The sequence below is a fragment of the Barbatula barbatula genome (assembly GCF_947034865.1).
Source record: "Barbatula barbatula genome assembly, chromosome: 10".
NCBI lineage: Eukaryota > Metazoa > Chordata > Actinopteri > Cypriniformes > Nemacheilidae > Barbatula > Barbatula barbatula.
Genome location: NC_136773.1, coordinates 15,006,739 through 15,031,729, shown reverse-complemented (window position 1 = coordinate 15,031,729; position 24,991 = coordinate 15,006,739). Strand labels below are relative to the sequence as shown.

The window sequence follows — 24,991 nt, the reverse complement described above, 5'->3', positions numbered from 1 at the left end:
GGATTTAAACATTACACGAACATATTCCTTTTGCATAATTTAATATTTCATGTTTGTTTTTACCAGGCACTGGAAGAAGCAAAGAAAATAAAATAAAATTGGATTTAAAGGCACATCGAGAGTCTATACACCAAACGATTTGTTAACCAGAACATTAAGCATGCTTACACATTCTTACTTCACTTATTAATGTTGCCCACTAGTGAGTAAAGTTGATATCAGTCCGTTTCTCTCTTATAGATTGCTAGCAAATATAACACGTTGTCTGCACACCTTGATTGGAAAGCAATTCATTACATTTATCCTTTAGCACGCTGTTTATTTTATACTTTCTTCCATTTCCATTATAATAATTTTACAAAAAAAGTGAAAATTTTGCTGTGAACACAAGGGATGGAAGAGTTTATTAATTGTTTTGCAATATTGTTATTTTTATTTTATTTGGTGCAGTTTCCAGGAACATCCTTAATATAGGATATTTAATATTATTTATTAAATAAGGAAAGTCGGAAGTAGCAATTCTTCAAGAAAAGGCACTCAAAAACATGTCCTTGGTATTTTTTTACTGCCTATGGTGAATCAAAGACATAGCAGATAAAGAAGAGGAAATGGCAAGGATGTCCAAGAAGCTGGTGTGTCTGAGTACAAACAGGATGATTAGAACCATGAGGTTTTGAGTGTGGGCATTAAGTGCTGGTTTAAGTCCCTTGTGAACATATGAACAACCAGTGTAAAAGATACCTTAGACAAACTGTACGAGCAGAATGTATGTATTTTTGGTTTTATGTGTCTTTGCTCGATATTACAATGTCAGAACAGCGTGTCAGGGTTCCTTGTAGCGAATAGAATTAAGCAGCCAGAGAGGCCAAGATGACACAATGTTTCAGTATTGGACGACTCCAATTCAGAAGTGCACATCGGCCATTTCATGACAGAAGGAACATCTTGGTTTACTTTATTGTAACTCTGTCTCAATGGTGAAGACAATATGTCAGAGAACACACTTTTAGAGATCAAGGTACATTCACATAATGACTAAAGCAGAGGCATCTGAAGCAACTTGAATCTGCTTTTATAGGAGTTCACTGTAAATCCTTTTCTTAACTAGATCGATTGATTCATTGAACGAGCTACGGGAGTCCCGCATGTTTAACTTCTAATCGACTGTCAATGATCATTCACTCTATTGATCACAGTTACAAGGCATTAAATCATCTGCCTACAAGAACAATAATAGCTCACGAGGTGAGCATGTGTGATCTTAAATATGAATATCTAGCACATATTATACTTTAAAGGTTTTTTCTTAGTATGAAGTGAACGGGGTCTATTTAATATGAGCTGTGCAAGTTTTTGTAGAAGTATGTTCGCGTGACTCTGTCCGAGGTTCTGAAACGCAGTCGCCTGAAATCGGGTCACGTGACGCCACTGCCTCATTCAGCAGTGAGCGCGCGCACTGGTTTATAGAGAATTTTACGTGAGAACGCGACAAACCATCACTCGCGCACACCGTAGCCTAATTCTCCCCGCTCATTGCGTCACAGGAGAGGTTACGGGAGCCACTTTTGCATCTTTTTCCAACGCTCAAACCTTTTCGACAACATTACGATGGTAGACTTTGGCATTCTTCGTTTTCCTCTGCGCTTCTTCCCTACTTCGTGCCAAGGCGGTGATTGCGGTGTATGGGCAGAACGTGCCATGCTTCGTTTCTAATCCCGAAGTGCCCGTCTGCTCGGGGATCTCGTGCTAAGAAGATGTAAGAACCAAAACAGCACCACCAGCCTTTTCCCGAAAACCAGCATCTTCTTCAGAAAAATGCAGAAGGGAATTCGACTTAATGATGGCCATGTCACCTACCTGGGTCTTTTGGCGAAGAAAGATGGTACGAGGCGAGGCTGCTTGAGCAAAAAGAGTTCTGACAACACAAAATGGCACACGAAGTGGTTTGCTCTTTTGCAAAATATGCTTTTTTATTTTGAGAGCGAGTCCAGTTCTCGACCCTCGGGATTATACCTGTTGGAAGGATGTGTGTGTGACAGATCGTCCTCACCCAAACCTTCACTGTCAGCGAAGGAGTGCTTAGAAAAACAGGTACGAAATAACGGAATGACAACTTTGTGCATAGGTCTGTAACAAGGGCCATTCGAATAGCTTGGTTTGCTTGTCGATTTGTGGGGTAAGGCACTAAAAATTGCAATTCTGCTGCCAGCCAGCGGCGAGTGGGGGTTTGTTTTATGCGTAAAGAAATGATGAGCATGCGCTCGAGACAACCAACAATTTTACCAACTGCACCTTTCTCAATTTTGCAGATGTTGTAGGCTACAGTGTTTTTATCAAGCGATAAGCATATAATTGTCGTATCAGATGTGTTTTTGTGGAAATTTGCATCATCTGTCGAAGATGGCACTGTTTAAAGCCAGCGTATCATGTTTTAAATATTGGCTATATTTGTTGATAAATAAAATGTTTTGCCAACATACCTTTAATAATTTGAAGTAGCCTATCGTGCTCTTTAACACTAAGCCTAGCAAAGATATGCACTAAACTTCATTTCACATTGTAAACGATGTTCAATAGTTTAGCCTCAAGTTCAGTGTCTTTTGTCGTTGTTTATTTCGTACTGCGGTGAAAAATGTAGTATTTTTCCTCAGAGGTGTGTAAGTTTAAAAAGACTGTTCCGCTCTCTACCACACAAGAGAGAAAATGACGCCGAGGAAAGCGCTGATAAACCTCTCCATCGCCATCATGCGGAAAACTGGCGTAGAATCGCAGTCTGTTTGACGTATTGATTTAATTCCCGCGCTGATATTAATAGCATCCTACCTTGGCAACTGCGTCTTCACAACGTGTTTAATAACAAATCGTTTCCAAAACTGAACTTTATGTTCAAAGACACTGTTTAGGCGTCTGATAAGCTGTTGTTTATCAGATAATTATCAGAGTGTAATGCAACAATGACATAAATGTTGCTGAGAGTGTCCAAACCCCTCAAAAATAGGTGACTCCTTGAAAGATGCAAATAGCTACATATTTTTGGTTTTCTCTGATCTTTTTAAGTGCTTTGTTGTCTTTTTTATTCAGACAGAAGAAATATTAAGGGGACTGTTAACCCAAAAATAAAGATTCTGTCATCATTTAGTCACCCTCGAGCTGTTCCAAATCTGTATCTGAGAAAGATATTTGAAAGAATGCTCATGGCAGTTCTTGGCCACTATTGAGTGCCATAGCAGGAAAAATGACAATGGTAGTCAAAAGTGCCCCAGAACAGTTTGCTCTCCTACATTCTTCAAAATATCTTCTTTGCTGTTCCACAGAACAAATACAGTAGTAACAGAGTAATTGAATTGAAGATCATTTTTGGGTGAACTGTTCCTTTTAAATGATTTCCCTCTCACTTTAAGTATTTTTGTGTGGACCCGTTCCTGTCGTAGTTCTTATGTATTAAAAGCATATGCTGTAGGGATTTATGTAGTTAGCCTTACTTCAAAGTAATCCCTTGGTCCTTTTTGATCTCGTAATATAAAAAATGTCAAACTTATAAATGATGTATGTTCAGTTGAGATGAAGACTTCAGTCATACTAGTGACTAATATGATCATGTTGACATTACGCGATGTTGTCTTGTAATGTTACATGACAGTTCAATTAGTTTATAAGTTACTAACAGTAAACTTATCACTAACAATAATTGTTTCATTAATAATTAAAAAAAAATGATTATCAAGGCTTTTACAAGACATACTTTATGTAAACAATACATAAACATGTACCAAGCTAACTAAATAATATTAGAAACACATACTGTATTATATGTAAACTAGCCGGATAAACATTGACGTAAACAGTAGTGAGATGTAGCAGTGGTCAAAAACTGCATGCATCCACACTGACAGGTGTTAGTATAAAGTCTGAGTCCACAACACCATAAACTGCATAGATAGTCAGCTATTATTTTCTTCAAGACTGTTCATAACTTTAAATCAGTTTTATAGAAAGGTGGATTAGGCTAATTGAAATATGAAAAGCAAGACTGATCAGTCCTAACTAATTGCTAGTCAGTTAGACTAGTTGTTAAAACACAGTCTTAACTTAGCGGCTAAGTTTATGCAACTAGACCAAGTCTCTATAAAGCTGCTCAAATGTAAACAAAAACTTACTTTCATCAACCTAAAGCCACTTTACCATCCAACCACTTAATCATTTATGCAGCCATATGGCATTCTGTGTCCAAAAAACAGTGTGACTTTTGTGTACTGGCCAATGGTGGATGTTGACATAGTCAAAAATGTTTTACCTAAGGAGAAACTGCAAAGCCGGATCTCCTCAGCCTGCAGTGCCTATCTGTGTGTGTGAGGACTGCAATTCAAGTCAAAGACCTTCCTGTGAACAGCTGTCCCTGTGCTGACAAAGCAGGATGCGACATGGAGTTTGATGCTGTGCATGTCTGTCATACTCCAGAGAACAGAACACAGATAGAAGCGTGTTATCTCACATTCAGTGGCCTAGTGTTTGGCAGTCTTACAAACATTACATCATGTTCTGTTTTTCTTTCCTCTTTTTTATTGATTTTTATCATGCTCTTATTTTCATGTCTGGAACATAATTAAATGTTGCATAAAGCATCGGTTTCTCAGTCATTGATCAAGGCATGCTAAATATTTACAGAGATATTGGAGGTTCTGTTCGATCCTTCAAGTCATCCTTTTTCACGTTCTTCATTAAATCATCCAACCTGAGTCTAGTAGCCAACCCATTGCAACATCTTGCCATTTTAATTGAAGTGTCATGTTTAGCATTAGGCTTTTATTGGCTTTTCCAGGTGTGCCGACTTACAGAAATGGCACCATTCTGTTGTTGAATCATAAAAATGGGGCAGTCCATCTAGAGTTTGGCTTCATACAAGCAGACACAGACATGTGCATGTGTATATTGCTGCCCAACTTTGACTGCACAGCGCTTGCAAGACAATTGATATGTTGTTGTGATATTTAAAATAGTTTAGAAATGCTATTCCAATTTCAAATGCACTTTTTTAAAACTGTAGCTTCAATGCTTCTCTGTCCGATAGATGCTATTCTCTAATCTGAAAAAAAACCCCACTTACTTTGCAGAACAAAGCTTTTAAAAAACGTGCATATTGATGTATTCATCACAAATTTGCAGTCTGTTCAAAGCCACCCCGCTACCTTTTTATTGTCATTGTATTTACCTACCAGTCATCTAGCTCTACCATTCATTTATTGGCCCTCTTTAAAATATATCTGCATTTGAGCTCATGGTTCCTATGGCAACTCCTATTTGCATGAGAAAAATAATGGTTGGAAGGGATCTTGTGTGTGTAGCGGCAGCATGTATCAGTGCGTGTCTCCTTCATTAATGCTAACGTTGTTTGGGCTAAATTTGTGCTGTTCGGTACCTCTGAGGGGTCAGAACCCATTTATAGAAAAACACTCATCTCTCTTTTGGGAACAGCTGCACTTTTGCAGCTCAACACAATGAGGGAGCGGAGACTTATTGATGCTCGCTATTTTGGTCTCCTCGCAGAATGCACTTGCATAGGAGCTCGAGACAGTGGAGTGGCAAAAATGTCAAAAAGGAAAGCAAATATGCCTGCCTGTACATTATGGATTTGTAACCGAATGAATATTAGAGAGGTCCCTTCCTGCTGTTTATGGATGGGTCTTTCCCCTGGACCATCCGACTCATCGCTTGGCTGCTTAAATTGACGTGACAGGTGGCAGGTTAATCGAACACAAAAATGATATTGTGTTCAGGCGATTGTTGAAAGAGTCAAACTGATAGGATCTGTCTGAACTCAAACATTATAAAGCAGAATTTGTGTTTTATTAAAGTTTATACAGGTGGCTTATAAGATAACAACCACGCTATAGATTGGCCGTTTCTGAATGTTGTGTTCTTTACTGGAAGTACTTAATGTTCATCAGCCATTGTTTCTTATATTTTAGATGACTTTGTTGTACAGTAGTCATTCTTCTGAAATGTGAAGGCTTCAGCACGTGTGGTCTGCTATTATAAGTATACTTTCATTGGTTTGGTCAAAGAGCTATAATGAGTAACTGTGCAACACATTTTATGGTGTGGCTTTAAAGGGGTACATGTTTATTGTGTGTATGTTCTTGTAAAAACACACACTTATCAGTTAGGTGTGTAAATCCAAATGACTCAGCTATAACTTGGAAACTGGATTTGTTTGTCTGTGTACTATAGCAAAGGCTCTTTCCTGAGCTCATGGAAAAGAAATAGAGGGTATGCATTGACATCACTTTCCCACGCGAACATGTCGGGACACACCCTGGGACACGTTGAGTGGCAAAACGTCCAGCAAAATGGCTGAGGAGAACAGAAAAAACTAATTATTTGCTGGAATTACAAGCAGCTGGACTCGACGGTGATCCTTACGACTTCCATACGAAAGGAATCAGGTGTTCATGGACACAGAAATATTGCCCGGAATTGCATCTCCTGAAATTCTAAGAAGTCATTTAGCTAAATGTGTTTTGCCACACAGGGCCTCTGGTGTGCTCACGTGGCTTTCACGTGGTAAAGTGATGACACATCCATAACCTCTATGGTAGAACAAATAAGTTACTTTAATCATCAGGATTAGCTAACACACAGTATGTCCTAAAGCTCAACCCAGAGCCATTGAGGGAGAGAGTTGCGTTGACTCTAATGGAACAGTTTTTTCAGAGCAATGGCGGTTCATGGAACCTCTCAATAGTTCCTGGAAGTTACTAGTAACGCATGGAACTGCAGCAAAACAGTCAGATTGTGACAAACAATCCATTTAAAGACGTAAGAAATCAAGAAAAGATAACTTCCTGGAACTATCTGAAGGCTCCGTGAATCACATGACATTCTGAACTTCTGCTGACGGCTCTCTCTCTCAATGGCTCTGGCTCAACCTAATAGGATGAACATGTAATTTGCTTTAAATGTGTATCCTTCATAAACATGAATGATGCTGATACAGTCATTTTGTAATGCTTTAAAGGAATTGTTCACTTTCAATCACTTTACTCACCCCTGTTGTCATCCAAGATGTTTATGTATTTTTTCCTTAGTCGAAAAGAAATTATGTTTTTTGACGAAAACCTTCCAGGATTATTCTCCATATAGTGGACTTCAATGGACTCCAAACGGTTGAAGATCAAAATAACAATTTCAGTGCAGCTTCAAAGGGATTTAAATGAAACCAAACAATGAATAAGGGTCTTATCTAGTGAAACGATCTGTCATTTTCTATTTTTTTTTTAATGTTAATGCTTTATTAACACAATCCTCGCCTTGCTCTGTTCTGCAATGCGTGATCACAACTTAATTTATTACGTAATTACGTTGAAATGGTCACGCTTGATCTCGGCAGAATCGAGGATACACACACAAAATGACCATTTAAAAAAAACTGACTCAAAGACAATTGAATATGTGTCATTGAACATTCAACAACTTTTGAACGCTCCTCCTTCTCCACATTTGTAAACACTGCCTCGGTACTGCCTACCTCAGCGCGACCTTTTCAACGTAATTACGTATTACGTGAAGTTGTGATCGTGCTTCGCAAAACAGAGCAAGGTGAGCATTTGTGTTTATATAGCATCTCTGGTATCGTTAAAAGACGTTTGAAGCTGCACTGAAAGAAACTGGAATTTTGACCTTCAACCGTTTGGAGTCCATCAAAGACCACAATATGCAGAATAAACCTGGAATATTTTCATCAAAAACCTTTATAACATTTATTTTCGACTAAAGAGCAAAATACATATACATCTTGGATGACAACAGGGGTGAGTAAATTAACATGAAAATGTATGTTGAAATTGAACAATTCATTTAATGGTGCGCTGTGCTGCAGAAATTGATCTTGTTGGGGATTCAGTGGCAAGGCCTGGATTACTGAAATGAAGAGAGAAGGGTAGCACATACAGAGCTATAGCCACTAGCGCAAGGAGGAGTTGCTAGGTAACAGGTAGCATACAGTTATGTAATGCACCATGCTACCAGTTTGCATGTTTTATGGTATTCCTCGTGACAGATGGTGCTATCTTAGGTATGGGGAAGTTTTCCTAGCGCTTCCACTATTTCTTTAAACTTTCGATGGCCTCACTTATCAGTTCTGAAAGATCAGGCAGGATAGTTAGCTGTTTTTGGTGAATTTCATTGTGTTACAAAGGGCATGCAGTACACTATTTGAATATGCAAATGAGTGTTTGTAGTTTATGTGTTTGTGTAAAGTGCTGAATTTTGCACTTTCAGTTTAAATTTGGATTATTTAAATGCTGAGCCACACTGAAACTGGCAAACCATGATCACTGCACAAAGACAGTTCAAATGAACAGATCAGCATGTTGTAAATTGTTATTTACAATTATTACATGGCTTTTTGGAATACTTGATTCTCTTTGGCTAAATGTCACATTTCAAGGTCTGTTATTGACTTATAATAACTGCTCAAAACTAATAACACAGGATCATCCGAGTACTGCAATTCACAGGTGCAGTTAAATATAACAGAAATTTAATCTAAATATGCCTAATTAATAACATTACATTTTTAAATCACATTACATGTTGGCTATGTTTGAATTTGGTTTATTGCCTTAAAACCGATAGGAAATGGATTTTCCTCACGGAAGGTCATTTGTTACAAATGCTCTAATGGCCAATGTTGTTCCAATTTGGAATAACAGATTCCAAATTTGATTGGTTCATAGGTAGTTTTTTAAATATTGAACTTTTTGGAGATGAAATGTAGTCAGCTGGTCATTAATGAAAAAATAAACCCTGATATAAGTGGAAGAAGTTTGTGTAATGTATGACTAGGCGAATATGATGTTTCTGCTTATTACATTACCATTTAGAAAATGTATAAACAGACAAATCAAATTTGGTCAAAATTATTAGATTATGTGAAAAGATAATGGCCACTGAATAATATAAGAAACATATAACAAGCACAGCTCTGTAAACCAATCTTAACGATATGATCCGATATGCAAATAACATTGGATCATAAACTATTTGGTACAATGACTAAAATACAATGAATTATTTGAATTGTATAATACTAATAAAGACTCCCATATCACTGAATAAACGATGTGTTGATTGATTGATTAAAATAATAGCTAATACTGTCTAGTAATCATAACATCCAGCAATGTAGCAAAAAACATGATGTTGTATGTTGTAGTTAAGAAGAGTTTCTGTTCTGTATTGCAGTATTATTTCACAGTCAGCTTTAACCACGAGAATCAGAAAGCCCTAGAGCTTCGTACAGAAGACTTTAAGGACTGCGATGAATGGGTGGCAGCAATATCACATGCCAGGTAAGCAAACGCAAGTGCTGTATCTGCACCTGTCCACTTCAGTAAAAGGTGGAAAAGAACACAGTTTTGCATGTTTTTGTCACTACAGTCTGATTTTGGTTAAGTATACATCTATAACACATTGTGAGTGAGCATTTAAACTAATTACTGAACTGTTTTTAAGAAATGTGCTGTTTTGAGTTGAGTCAGATGAGATCTTGCCAAGAGAATGGTTGTGTTGTCATAACAGCCGGATTCTCTGGTTTAGTGTATAATATACTGCTCTGTACGCAAAGTTATTGTGAAGAGGGAAAATGAATACAGAAGGGTATTTTCTGCCAAGTGGACAGATTCCATGTCTCATTATCTATAATTAGCTTCAAGCTTGTTTTAGCAATCTTGGATGTTACAGAGGTTCTGCTGGGAGTATTGTTTATTTTTAGAAATGAACTTTGAATTCAAGCTCTCCATTGGGAACTAACAGACAAAGCATAATGTCTTTAATAGCAGATGGCCTTCATGGACATGTGCAGTGCAGAATGCAATGCTTTATTATAGTTTGTTAACTTTGTGTGTAAAGAAATCACAAATATGACAGACTGTGTTGACAATTATTATTAGTTATTTTTTATTTGATTAAAGAATGCTCAGTTTTGCTCTAGGTAAGAAACATTGATCATATAATTGCTCATTGGTTTTTTTATCCATGTAATATTGTAGTTATTTGATAGTATTTTTATATGCTAAATAAAAAAGTAAACCACGCATGGACATGAGATGAACACATGAAGTCCACAACAACCGGAAGTGCAGTCGACTTTAAGTGATTGTTCACCCAAAAATGAAAGTTCTGTCATAATTTACTCAACCTCTTGTCATTTTAAATCTGTATGACTTTCTTTCTTTCGCAGAACACAAAAGAAGATATTTAGAAACATTTTGTTAACCAGCACCCTTTCATGTGCATTGGTTTTGTGTCCATACAATAGAAGTGAATAAGTGCCGGTGCTGTTCGGTCACAAAATATCTTCTTTTGTGTTTCGCAGAAGAAAGAGAGTCATACAGGTTTGAAAGACAAGAGGGTGTTTCTTGTGAACTTCCATATTCTCACATATTTTAAGTGTAAAAAATTATGAATAAACATAAAGGACATGACATGTTTTTCCACTGCAAATTGATTGGATCTTCAAAAGTAGGTGTTTTCATTCTGTTTTATGAACAGAACTTACACCATACTGACAGTTTGAGGACGGGGTTAATGGATATTCTGGGGACGCCACCGCAGAGTTGAAAAACATTTTCCGTTTTGGATTAAATATTTTTTGGGGATTTACACCACAATTTCAATAATTTTTCACCACAAAACTAGTAATATTAATTAACAAAATAGGATACATTTTTATTTAATGGAAACTGGTACAAGCTGCACATCTCATTTGTTTTTGACTTTATCTTAGTAATGCCCCTCTTATTGGAAAGATTAGCTTGCGGAAAATGAACCAGGTCCTTAAAAATAGGGTTTTTCAACAATGGCTTGGTAACCAACTTGTGTTGACCTATGTTCCAGCAGTTTAATATAAGATACAACATTGTGTAAATCCAGGTTAGTTCGCCTGAAAAAAATACTGTGGCTCTCGATCAATGTTTTTATTTCACTAGTGTTTGTAAGATTGTAGCATTCAATAAAATGATAAAACAGACTTTTAATAAAATAAACAAACAACAAAACAAACTTAAAATGCAGGCATCTCCCTCACGGTCGACTGCCGGCCACACAAACATAATAAAACATCACATATAATCCAGGCCCTTCCCTGTTGTCGCTCCTCTCTTATGCTTCTGGAGAGCGGTGCACCGGTGCACAGGCAAGCTGTTCCCTCACGGCTCTCGTACAATATGAATATATACATATGAATTAATTTCACTAAGTTGGTTCAATGTTTTTATTTCACCTGTGTTTGTAAGATGTATTTCAGTAATACATATGAATGAATTTCACTAAGTTCGATCGATATTTTTATTTCACAAGTGTTTGTAAGAGTCATTTAAATAATAAAGGCCTAAACAGCCCCTCATAGGTGCTCGCTTCTGGTCTCAGTCTGTACTGGAAAAATACTATTTTGGCTGTCTAAATCTGTTTACATAAACCTGAAAGCGGCTGAATATGCCTGCCGTTTTAAGATAAGTACTGTTTAAACAAGTCAGTTTAATTGTTGAAATCTAACATTCACTCCTCTGTAGAGTGTGCTTGTAGAGTTAACACTACTGTGTGTACACTAATGAACTTTATCCCTGTTAGTGTAACATTGTCAGAATGTTTGCACAGTCGTGTTTATGTATGTCTCTTTGTGCATGTATGGTTTGTTGCAGATGGCTATGTGTTTGTTTGTATTAACGTGCGTATGTGTTCTGTATGCAGCTACAGAAACCTGGCTACCGAGCATGAAACGCTCATGCAGAAATACCTTCATCTACTCCAAATTGTGGAGACCGAGAAAACAGTTGCTAAGCAACTTCGACAACAGATAGAAGATGGAGAGATTGAGATTGAACGTCTGAAATCAGAGGTAAAATTTGTAACTCAAAGTGCTGTAATAGGGATTGTTTATTCGAGCACAGCAAAATCGCTAGTGTTAAAAAAGGTCAAATTAACTCTCACAGTGTATATATAATGTATGTACACTGTGAGTGTTAAGTCAACCTTTTTAACACTGGTGTTTGGCTGTGTAGTAAAACGCAGCATAACAAATCTGCGAATTCAGCGCATACTTATTGTGACCTTCAGAGGTGGAGTTGTCTGGGAAACCGGTGATATTACATGCTCATTTCTTCATTCTGAAAAGGAAAATTGGTGCCAGAAGCATTTGGTTTTCAAGAGCTTTCTCCAGACTACTTTACACTTCACTTTGCATCTCAGCTCATAAAAATGGCCCTCCAAGAGAACTGTGATCCCCGCTGTATTCTTCATCAGCCAGATCAAATAGTCGTTTTACTTTAAAGTGCAAATGGAGCTAGCTGTATGAAATGGTGCGCTGAATATGCATGACCCCAGATGCATTGTGCGTGTCGCATCCTCAGTCCACAGCAAAATAAACTCTTTCAGCCTGCATCCAGTATATGCACCACTCACCTTTAGACTACTCCTTTTAAATTCACAGGGCCGCCTAATGATTGAAAAATTTGCTCGCTAAGCATCAGAAATCACCCGAGTGTCATCTGAGAGATCCGATAGGGCGAGAGATTGCACCACATGTCTCAGCTGGCACCGATTTGGCCTGACTCAATCACTTTCTAAGCATGCTAAGAAGCAGTGAAGGAAAAACGTTTCTTTTGCAAAGGAAGTGTTGACTCTGCCATTTTTGTCACTGTTTTCTGGCAGATCGCTGCAAAGCTCAAAGACAACGAGAAGATCCAGTCGAATCCCACCACTGCCCCCAGTGATGATGACTCTGAGATCAAGAAAATCAAGAAAGTAAGACCTCTATTTTGCACCGTATGATGTTTATGTACTCTATCTCAAGGCTCATGTGGGCACTGAAGCTGTTAAGTTTTTATATTTACATGCTCCACCATCTATACTGACCCACCACTGAAATAATACACTTTTTAATGTTATACCATGGTCTGTTTGAATACTCGATTCTGATTGGCTGGACGTCGTGCATTAAACCCATTTAATGCACAGGTTGTTCCAGTCAGTTTGATCAACGTTTGAAATTGACTGACGAAAATAATTTTCACCTGTCTGATCAAAATTTGCTCTGTAAACATCAATAACACCTTTAACTTGGCAAATGGCCATGGGATAAGCAGAATAATCCACAGGTATCCTTGAATTAAAGGATTTTAATGCACTTCATTTTGCGTTGTGTGGTTCTCGGCGTCCACGCCGTGCATAAAAATAACTTAATGCACAACTAGCCGTGGATTATCCCTTACTTATTTAATGCAACTTTATAAAGTCTTATATGTTGTTTTTAAGTTGCTGTAAAAGCTACTTGATAAATGAAATTCATAAGCTCCCTTAGCATGATAATGTACAGCACAACACTAATCCTCATTCAACAAAAATCGTATATTTATTTCCTGCTCTAAACAGAATTATCATTTGACCATGATATTTTCTAATAGTCACTCACACTGTAGTTTATATCCATTGGTTTCTGAGCAATATGAATTTGTGTTCACGTCTCAGGTTCAGAGCTTTCTGAGGGGCTGGATGTGCCGGAGAAAGTGGAAGACCATCATTCAGGACTACATCCGTTCTCCACACGCAGAGAGCATGAGGAAGAGGAACCAAGTCGTCTTCAGCATGCTGGAGGCAGAAGCTGAATACGTCCAACAGCTTCATATCCTCGTCAACAACTTCTTGAGACCACTTCGCATGGCTGCCAGTTCTAAGAAACCATCCATAACCCACGATGATGTCAGCAGCATATTCCTAAACAGGTAAGATTCAGTTGTAGTTGCTGGTAATCTACTCAAAGTGAGATTTCTGTAATGTCTTAATTTTCTTCTAGACAGATAAACTAGAGATGAATTAAAATATCAATATTGTATTAAATTATGCATTTCTCATCAAATGTTTCCATGACAATGAAAGATAAGCATCTCCAAAATTATTTTATATATCTGTATACATCCTTTATATAAACAAGTCCCATTTGTGTCCCAAGTTCTAAATTGAATAAATCTGTTAAATACATAAATATAAATGAAATCTTTACGTATATACAGATTGCCGTAACAAACACCATGGAATGTTTACTTGGTTGTTTACTTTTTCTGCAGTGAAACCATAATGTTTCTACATCAGATATTCTACCAAGGGTTGAAAGCTCGAATAGCAAGCTGGCCAACATTAGTTTTGGGTGAGTGCACTGCCAGAGCACTTGGCAACCAACAGTAGAGAACATTCTCTTGACTCCTCTAATTTCAAGCTAGCTTTTCAGAAAGTGTCGCAGATCTTTTATCTATGTTGCATTGACTTCGATGTCCTTCTTGCCCTTCAGCTGACCTCTTTGACATCCTGCTGCCCATGCTGAACATCTACCAGGAGTTTGTGCGTAACCACCAGTACAGTCTGCAGATCTTGGCTCACTGCAAGCAGAACCGCGACTTCGACAAGCTGCTAAAACAGTACGAAGCCAAACCTGACTGTGAGGAACGCACCCTGGAGACCTTCCTCACCTACCCTATGTTCCAGGTGATCTTCCACCAGAGCTCTTTTGCTTTCTAACGTGTGCATAGTTGCTGTGGAATCACAAGATCCCGTGATGTCAAAACGGCATACTGAAGGTTATCACAATGGTTTGTTTCAGTTGGTTGGCTGTGGGCTCTAGTTATCTGGTTAAAAATCTGGAAGTGTTAGTGCTGGCCTATGAAAGTACAGCACTTTAGGATTTCCGTGTGTGCACATGACTAAGTGTGGCTATGAGTGTGTTTTACAGCAGAATGCCAAAAATTGGAAAAGTACCCTTCTGTCTGACATTATGACTCTGTGTGTCTCTTGTCTGGCAGATTCCTCGCTACATACTGACCCTCCACGAGCTGTTAGCACATACACCACACGAGCATGTGGAGAGAAACAGTTTGGATTACGCCAAGTCAAAACTGGAAGAGCTTTCTAGGTACATCAAAATCCCTCACCCATCCATCCCATAATGATTAGACATAAAGACCGGGTCATGAAAAAACACTTGTCAGTAGCTATCTTTATTTTTTTGTTTTAGTAACTCTAGTGGCTCAGAATTGACTTGTAAAGCAAACGTTCACCTGAACTGAATTATTATAGAATTAATAATTAGAATGATTTTTTCGATCATTGATGACATTACGTACAGAAAACTAAATTATATGTTATGAACTTTCATTTTTGTTGAAATATAAAAGGCCAAGTTTTACAAGTTTTATCAAAATGCCATACCTCCACAGAATCATGCACGATGAGGTGAGCGAGACGGAGAACATCAGAAAAAACCTCGCCATCGAGCGCATGATCGTAGAGGGCTGTGAGATTCTCCTAGACACCAGCCAGACCTTTGTCAGACAAGGTAAACCCCCACACCCACCCAAAACACACCGCACATTCTCCTGAGCACTCTGAAAGGGACCACAGATCCCTGATAAGAAAGAGTTTGGATTCTCCTCTGTTCTTTTCTGCACACTGTCACTCTTGTCACCTGTTATTGTCAAACCCCCTGCTTCCATTCCCTCTCCGAAGCTTTTCTGGGCTGCCCTGTTTTCCCACAAAGCAGAGCGTTAACTCAAAGGATTGGGCGTCCTAATCCTGCTAGTCTCTGAGGGCACTGTTTTTTCAAAAGAACAGGCCAACTCTTTCATTTCTAAGTGTAATCACATTCTTACCATTCAACCTGGAGTTGAGCCCTGGATAGGAAATGTCACGGATGCACCGTGGGATACGAAAACAACGAGGAAACATCTGATAAGAACATATATGAAGCCTGTTGTTCTGCACCACATGTAGATCCAACTTGTCCTGATGCTCTCTGTTGTGCATGTTTGTCAGGATCTTTGATTCAGGTGCCCATGAGTGAGAAGGGCAAGATCACACGTGGTCGGCTGGGCTCTTTGTCTCTGAAGAAGGAGGGTGAAAGGCAGTGTTTCCTGTTCTCCAAACATCTGATCATCTGCACTAGAGGGTCTGGGGGAAAACTACACCTTACTAAGGTGAAGCTTTATTTTCAAATCGCTTTTTATCTATGGTAGCAGCTGTGCAATTTCAGTGTAATGGATTTGATATGTTGAGTCAAAACTTGAAATATAAATACTCAGAGAATGTATTTATTACAAGTGTACAGAATCATCAGTTTATTTTTTAGTAAACCCCTGATGATTCCAGACAGAAATATATCGGTCTATACATAAGATATCTGTTTTAAAAGAGGGAATATGAATTGTTATGGATGTGACAATTCACATACTATGCTTAAAACCATGCTTAAAAAACAAATTCCGTTAAGAATAGACTAAATCACAGAATATTGACATCTTAACTATCAGGTGAAAACCTTTGTTGAAAACTTTTTATCGTATGGTTGACATTTGCATAGAATTGCCCAGTTTTGTTTAGTCAAAATGTAGTTTATACTGCAATAGATATATTGTTGTAGATTTTAGCAGGCCATCCAAAAAAGATTATTGTTAATATTTAATTAAAAATGTATCTACGTTACACAGCCCAGTTATTTCTGGAACGATAATTAAAATGCAGAAAGTGTACTGTCACAACCTAAATAATATTACTTTGACTCCATATATCATTTTAGAACACAGTTGAAGTGTACCTTCAAATCATTACAAAACAAAAAGCTCTTCTCAAAACCGCAAATTGAACTAATATGGATATAAGTGGTTATTTACTTCTACAATGACAATTTGTTAAATGGACGAAATGCTGCGTTGCGCTTAGGAAACAGCGATTACCACCCTTGGCGGACTGTAATTTTGCCACGTTCAATAAGCCAGTATTGCTCGTGGTCTTTGGGGAAATTCTAAAAGGATATCCACACCGTAATTACTGTTTTAGTACAGCTGCTATTGATTATCTGATAGTGTGTGATTCTCCAAGCGTGTGTCATTGTTACTTGTTTCTGGATGGCAGAACGGTGTGATGTCACTCATCGATTGCACACTGATAGAGGAGCCTGAGGGTACCGATGATGAGAGTACGTACCAAAACACTTATTCATCTTAAACATTACATGCTGTATCTCTATTGGAATGTTATCCGGCGGTTTGCTTTGAATGCAACAGGTTCTCGCTCCGAAGACAGATGCCCTGTCTACTCTGTAGATGAGGCTGGCGTCATTATCTGACGTCTCTTTAATGAGAACGTGTTGTTACAGTGCTTACCTCGAAATGATTTCAACATCACGCTATACCTACACCTAAGGATCTCATGTTGTCCTTTTCTCCACAGCCAAGTCAGACAAGAGCGGCCAGGACATGGAGCACCTGGATTTTAAGATTGTGGTCGAGCCCAAAGACAACCAGTCCTTCACGTTCATCCTGGTGGCCTCCTCACGGCAAGAGAAGTCGGCATGGACTAGTGACATCAGCCAGGCATGTCTACTTGCATCAGATAGCACAGAATGATCCACAGGGCTTCAGGGAAAGACCTTTGCCTTTTATTCACTTCTTGTGGTTCTCATTCTCTCTCTCTTTCTCTCTCTATACAACAGTGCATAGATAATATTCGTTGTAATGGACTGATGATGAACGCCTTTGAGGAAAATTCTAAAGTCACTGTGCCCCAGATGATCAAGTAAGCTCTCCATCCCACACTATCCTGCTGTGAAGACAAGCATTGACCAACATATCGAATGTTATCTGCACAACTATTTATATGTTGTATTTTATCACAATCATGATTCTAAAACTGTAAAGCCTTGCTTTGGAGATATTTGAATCACGTCTGTCTCATGTTTAGGTCTGATGCCAGTCTGTACTGTGACGATGTGGACATCCGCTTCAGTAAGATGATGAACTCGTGCAAGGTGTTGCAGATCCGCTACGCCAGCGTGGAGCGTCTGCTGGAGAGGTTGACCGATCTGCGTTTCCTCTCCATCGACTTCCTCAACACCTTTCTGCACTCCTACCGAGTCTTTACAAGCGCGGACGTCGTCCTGGACAAACTCATCACCATTTACAAGAGGCCCATCAGTGCCATACCAGCCAGGTAAGTCACACACAAAGTTACAGTGCCAAATGTAGAAACTGATCGGCCCGCCTTGCCCACAAATGCAAACAGCTAGCGGCTCTCATGTGCTAAACAAGCGTTTGTTTCCAGCTCAATTTTGGGGCTAGAATACTGAGGGAGTTAGGTGTAGGCTTCTTGATCTATACTCACGGACACATTATGTCTAACCTTTAGGCTAACAACTCTCCTCTGTTCCTGCTCCTTCTTTAGCAGGCGCAGGATTATTTGTGAACTCTGGGGTCTGCTGGCTAATATAGTTGTCCAGCATAGAGCCATTTTGTTCAATTTATTTCGTATAGCAACATAAAATGTTTAGCAATTAACCAAATTTTGCCACTACTGGTTTGGAGCATTTAGATTACAACAATAATAGCAGTTTCACTTAAATTATTTTCTCCACATTTTGGTGCTTGGTTTGAACAATGTCTATATGTTTGATGGGACAGTTTACCCGAAAATTAAAATGAATTTACTCACCCAGGAGTTTTTCCTAATCTTTATAAATGTCTTTGTTCTGATTAACACAGAGAAAGATACTTGGAAGATTGCTTGTAACCAAACAGTTCTTGGCCACCATTGACTACAATATTAAGAAAAATGACAATGGTAGTCAAAAGTGTCCCAGAACTGTTTACTTTCCTACATTCGTCAAAATATCTTCTTTCGTGTTCAGTAGAACAAAGCAATTTTTTCAAGTTTTTCCTTCTTTGGGAGTCAATGGTGGCCAAGAACCTTTTGGTTATAAGCCTTCTTCCAAATATCTTTCTCTGTGTTCATCAGAACAAATAAATGTATACAGATTATTGTATTATATTCTTATGTAGAAAATATCTAGATTATTTCTCTGTTGTACGACTACTTAAATCAATGTATGTGGTATTGAGATTATTGGACAGAGTTTTACAGTATTTTGACATACATATGCAAATCCACATGCTGGATGACGTGTGCTGGGCAGCCAAGCTTTGGTTTGCTTAGTATAGTATGTGTTCATGTGAAAGACAGAAAATGATTTGGTAAGACAGAAGAGAGGTCACACTAGTGTGTCACCCTATAAAAAGAGCGAGTGTATGTCTGTGTGTGTAAAGAATGAAAGGAAAAAAATAGAGAGCGAGATGGAGAGAAAGCCAAAGGGGAAGAGAGCGCGATGCGGCGGAGTTACTAAAGGCTTGCGAGAGGTCACACTAATGTGTGCTGCCCTGGTGTATGTACTGTATATGTGTGTGTGTTCTGCTGGAAACAGCAGTAATTGGGCTCTGATTCTTCGCCCGTGTTCCTGCCTGACTGAAGCATCTCAGCGGGGCTCTGTCGCCATCACCTTAGCAACCGGCCACTCTGCTGCAGGACCCCACCCTCCACCCATGCCGCATCTGCTAGATGAAATATTTAGTGTGCACGTTTTGCAGCTCTATCTCGCTCTTTCTGCTCTGTTATTTTTGTCTTCCTTCCTCTTTCTCTTTTTCCCTCCCCGCTCTCCCTCCTCCTTTTGGCTCTGGAGACGGAGATCCAGGCATGTTCAGTAAGAGCCGGGGACCTCCCACACACCCACTGCCTGTAGCACCCTCTATCCCCTGGGCAGACCGTACGGCTGTGATGCCTCCCCAGACCTCCCCCGCTCAGCTGCCCTGCCTCAGCTTCAACGGTCACCCAGACTGTCATAAGAGGGGCTATTTCTGTGCAGGCATGACGTGTTGGGGGTGGCTGGATGTGTGGGAAAAGCTTTCACTGCAAAACTCTACAGCCTTACAGAGAGATGTGAAGAGTAGGCTGATTGTGCTCCGCGGAGACAATTTTCTCTGTCAGTACATAAAGCAATTAGAAACTAAATCATAAGCTGCGTTGAGAGGCTGGATACGTAACTCGAGAGGCTAATGCGTAAATTTTCTGTTGGGTGGTGAAGAGGAAACGGCCGATTTGTGTATATGCTAATGCTAAATAGGTTGTTTCACCTTACAGGTGTTTATAGAGTAATCCCTCAACATGCCAACAGTATGAATAGCCTGCCAATCCGTTAAAAAAGGGCCAATCGTCTTTTTTGCTTACTGTTGAATGCACTAAATATTATATGCATTATCTAAAACGCTACTGTTTTGTTTCTTATTTAAAGGTGCTGTGTTTAATTTTTGGAGGATCTGACAGAAATGCAATAAAATATACATAAACGTATCTTCAAAGGTGTATAAAGACCTTACATAATGCAGCGTTAGTTTTTATTACCTTAGAATTAGCTATTTCTATTTACACACCGCATGTCCCCTTGCATGGAATTCACCGTGTTGTTTCTACAGTAGCCCTAAACGGACAAACTGCTCTGCAGAGCGCATTTCGTAAATACGTTATCTCTTTTAGCAAAGAAGCGAAACTGTGACGGCATCTTCGTCCTGTGTCAGCCTCCGTAGTGCTTCGAAAAGGGGGAGATGGAGTGAGCCGTTGGTTGCAATTCGCAACACCTCCACTAGATGCTGATATATTTCATACACTAGATCTTTAAATGCATATGTAACTCAATGTTTTTATCATTTACTCACTCTAATGCCGTTCCAAAAACGTAGGTCCCTGGAGCTGTTTTTCGCCAGCAGTCAGAACAACAAGCTTCTGTACGGAGAGCCTCCGAAGTCTCCACGCGCCAGCCGCAAGTTTTCCTCCCCGCCTCCACTGGCCATCACAAAGACCTCGTCCCCCAACCGGCGCCGGAAACTCTCCCTCAACATTCCCATCATCACTGGAGGAAAAGCTTTGGATTTGGCCGCCCTCAGCTGTTCCCCCAATGGCTATGCAAGCATGTACTCCTCCATGTCACCTTTCAGTAAGACCACACTGGATATCAACAAGCTCTACGTGTCCAGTCCGATCTCCAGCAAGATTCCAGATGAAGGCGAGAGCAAGACGGACAAAACCGATGAGGTGTCGCTGTGCAAACAGGGTGAGATTTGCTACTCTTAAATACTTTAAGATGTTCAATGAGTGTGTTTTGTTGGCTACATACCAAATAAATAACGTTAAGGATATTAAACTTGATTTCATTATTTTCTTTAGTTTTTGCTCTGAAAGAAACTATTACAGTATTAAACCATTGGCACCTATCACTTTTTACCTCAAACGCATCTTCCAAAGAGTTGTTTTACCAACCCTCACATAGGTACTTATTCATTGTCCATTTTTCTATTCATGATTTTTCTAGATATTTCGGTGAGAGAGCAAATCGATAACGACCAGATCCAGAGCGACGAGGCCGAGGCTGAAGTGTCACCTACCAAGTCGCCCACAACTCCCAAAAACGTAAAATGCAAAAACTCCTCAGGTAATACACACCGTGTCCTAGACTTCCCTTCTGTGTCGTTATCGCTCAGTGACATGAAAACGAGAGCACCTGCATATCATGCTGACAAGCCACCTGCACACTTCACACCAGCCAAATGTTGCATTTATCAATTGCTTAAAATGAGTCTTGTGAAAATAAGTGCTTAATGCGATGGCTCATTAATATAAAATGTTTGTATTTTTATTTTTGTAAGATTTAAGTTGCTTGATGTAGTTGTATGCAACATCAAGGCCCCTCGTAGGGCTGTACCGTTTATTCAAGCTTCAGTTGACACGTCTTCTGTTTTTGTTTGTGTGCATGTCTTCGTGCTTTAAAGTACACGCTGTATCTGTGAAGGTCTGAAGTCATTCTAAGGACGGAGATGGAAGCCTCGCAAGACACGATTCTTGCGAAATCTCATTAATTCTGTGGGTTTTAAAAAAAAGCTCAGGGAAACGCCAAAGGAGGCGTGAGTAGGTGTTTGGAAAACTTGTGCCATAGCAACCATTAGCATGTATTCTCTCTGCCACCCCAGTTACTGGGTTTGTTCGAGTGCAGTCGATGCACTGCAACAACGCTGCCCGCTTTCTTTTTAAAACCGAATTAAATGAGGGTCAAAGGTCAACGATGACCCCACTGTTTTATAGGTGTGAGGCAGTTTTTTGTCAGGCACTGGCAGTAAAATAAGGCATGATTTAATATATCTTTGGGTATTCTTAAATACATATACTGTATGAACCCATCTTGATACTTCAACAAACAAAAAATATTTCCTCAAAATGCTGCTTTGTTTTTGAGCCATAAATTCTAGGGAAATGATGAGCTATTTTTAGTCTATTCCATCTTGAGAATCAGAGCCCTGCCGCCTATTGTCTTGATAAAAATGCAGTCAGTCATTTTATGTTTCATACTGCCACCTGCTGGATGTGTAAATGCACTTCCTAAATAACATCCTAATTCCGACATCATAAAATAGTTTTGTATATGCTAACACAATACATCAGGTACATACAAAGTGCTTACAAGTACAAGGCTACCAGTATTGAAAATGTATCTTGGGCTCATTGGTCAGAGCAAATCTGGCTGGGTGTCGGATGCTATTTGTGACATTTTCATCTGTCACCATTGGAGGCTTATCCATTGTAGAGATAATGTCACTGCCTCCATTATTTCTGCATGAGTCCATGTTGTTATTATTATTTTACACCTGCTAGACTCTTAAAGGGGAGTTGTTTTTAGAAACAGTCTGTTCACATTTGTGTTATCTTTGTATCTGTGTTTCTTGTTGTTTTTGGCTAGTGGCAGACTACACTTCATCTGTCTGACAAGATTTTATTATAGTTATAGTTTGCAAACAGCTCTGTTGATTTTCCTCAGACATTGCGGTTTGTGTTTTTATAAACCCCAGATTTAGTAGCTCAATGCACACATTACATTTTTTTGCTTTTTTGTTGTTTAAGATATTTTACATATGAAAATGTTCAGTATATAAAAGGTAACCTACTGTGATGACATCATCAAATATTTCCAAACTACATTGTGATTGGACATCTTTCTAACATCTGTTTGCATATTGTTCATCTTTCTTGTGTTTTTTTTTTACTAGCCACTAATTCGTGCTTATCACTTGTAAAAATATGCGAAAGGGACATCAATTAGTTTGAGTTAGGTTCGACTGCACTTATTCACATGTCCTTTGAAATCAAAGCGAAATTAAAATGGAATTAGCTCCTGCATTCAACCACATCCAGTGAAGGATATTGTGTTCTCTCTCTCTGCGCAGAATTCTCTCTGTTCTCTTACAATAATGGCATGGTGATGTCGTCCTGCCGGGAGCTGGATAACAACCGTAGCGCCTTGTCTGCTGCTTCTGCCTTTGCCATAGCCACTGCTGGTGCCAACGAGGGCACCCCAACCAAGGAGAAGTATCGCCGCATGTCTTTGGCAAGCACAGGTACCACAGGAATCAGCAATCTGTTTGAGACTTTTATAGGCTGTGGGTATTTGTTGCCTGGCAGAAAAGGAATTAACATGAATTTTGATTGGCTTTTAGGGTTCCCAACAGATCAGAGGAACGGAGATAAAGAGTTTGTGATTCGTCGAGCAGCAACTAACCGAGTTCTCAACGTCCTCCGACACTGGGTGTCCAAACACTCGCAGGTACGTGTCTTGCCACATTTCTGTATTTGAAAAAAATAATAGTAACATAACAAGTAAGGACTGAATGTTGTCTCGGTTATGTGTCATAATGAGACCCAAATGTGTTAATAGATGAACACAATAGGAGGACATGGGACACTTTATCCACCTGGCTTCCACTAGCGTTAAAATACCTGTGTATTATGTTTGCATATGTGTAGGACTTTGAAACCAACACAGAGCTAAAAATGAAGGTGATAAGTTTCCTGGAGGAGGTGATGCATGACCCTGAACTACTGACCCAGGAGAGGAAGGCTGCAGCCAACATCATAAGGTACAGTAGGAGGAGAGTGCCTACACCCTGATAACCAAGCAGTTGTGGCATAATGGTTAGAAATTCCGACTTGTGACCAGAAGGTTGCAGGATCGATCCTCAGGGCCGGTGGGTAACGATTGAGGTGCCCTTGAGCAAGGCACCTTACCCTACTTGCTCCCCGGGTGCTGCAGTGATAGCTGCTCACTGCTCCGGGTGCCGTGCTTGTGTTCACTACTCTCTGGATGGGTAAAATGCAGAGGGCACATTTTGGGTATGGGTCACCATAACTGACAAATAGGTCACTTTCACTGCGCAAAATGCGCGTGCACACTTTTGTGGCCTAAACTTAACTCCTGATACACATCTACAAAGAATAGAGTACCAGTTGATTCTCTAAAAACAAGCTAAATAAATAAGTAAATTACATGAGCAAGCAAGTTAAAAGTACCAGTAGAAGAACCATTGGCTAAACTTAAATGCGACAAAGTTACACGAACCATTCAACAAATTGTTTATTAAATCAAATTAATACACAGCCAAATTCAACAATTTGTTTATTTAATACAGTTCTGTCATGACAACTCTCTGAGGGTTTAGCATAGTAGTGTACATAACAAATAAATGTATGCTGCAGCAGATTAAGTACAGAGACTTGCTACTGCCAATACGTCCACAACATGCTGCAGTGTGCATTTAAGGAATGCTGCTGCTGCTGCACATATAACATATATGAATAAACCCCCATCTAAACCGAAGACACAGTATGAACAAAACAGGCCAAGTAACATTGTAAGTGAAAGGTGTTAGATGCCTGCTGTGATTCTAACAGGGTAGGGACTTGATAAAGCAACTGATTGCAGGTCAGAACGCTTTAGCACGAGAGCTCACTTCAATGCTGGATACAATTTGCACCATTCAGCAACAGACTCTGCAGCGTCTTGACTCGCTAGAAAGAAAAATGGAGGTGACAGAGACAGGAAGAACTGCAGAATAAAGCAAAAAGGATGAAAAGGGCACATAATGTGAACATTACGGTAAGTTCTCTTTGACTGTGTTTTAAAACGTCAGTGCTACTGCTTTTTCACTTTCTTCTCATGTGCATCGTTCTTATGTGTAAACCTTTTCAATTTCAACTATTACAGGAAGCAATGTGTCGTCTGCATAATTCTGAAATCAATCCACAC

At 39.3% G+C, this 24,991-nt stretch overlaps 1 protein-coding gene across 1 annotated transcript in view; it reads left to right on the top strand.

Moving 5' to 3' along the window:
- Positions 1-1,479: 1,479 nt before the first annotated feature.
- rasgrf1 (Ras protein specific guanine nucleotide releasing factor 1) overlaps positions 1,480-24,991 on the top strand; it is a 29,836-nt gene continuing 6,324 nt past the window's right edge. The window contains exons 1-19 of the mRNA XM_079465506.1: positions 1,480-2,091; positions 9,244-9,350; positions 11,749-11,896; positions 12,709-12,801; positions 13,525-13,778; positions 14,121-14,200; positions 14,342-14,535; positions 14,850-14,959; positions 15,264-15,382; positions 15,859-16,019; positions 16,954-17,017; positions 17,272-17,414; positions 17,534-17,616; positions 17,782-18,030; positions 20,604-20,974; positions 21,233-21,352; positions 23,136-23,306; positions 23,406-23,512; positions 23,713-23,825. Of these exons, the coding sequence (XP_079321632.1) occupies positions 1,816-2,091; positions 9,244-9,350; positions 11,749-11,896; positions 12,709-12,801; positions 13,525-13,778; positions 14,121-14,200; positions 14,342-14,535; positions 14,850-14,959; positions 15,264-15,382; positions 15,859-16,019; positions 16,954-17,017; positions 17,272-17,414; positions 17,534-17,616; positions 17,782-18,030; positions 20,604-20,974; positions 21,233-21,352; positions 23,136-23,306; positions 23,406-23,512; positions 23,713-23,825 (2,963 nt within the window). The 5' untranslated portion in view covers positions 1,480-1,815. The remainder of the gene's footprint in view (positions 2,092-9,243; positions 9,351-11,748; positions 11,897-12,708; positions 12,802-13,524; positions 13,779-14,120; positions 14,201-14,341; positions 14,536-14,849; positions 14,960-15,263; positions 15,383-15,858; positions 16,020-16,953; positions 17,018-17,271; positions 17,415-17,533; positions 17,617-17,781; positions 18,031-20,603; positions 20,975-21,232; positions 21,353-23,135; positions 23,307-23,405; positions 23,513-23,712; positions 23,826-24,991) is intronic.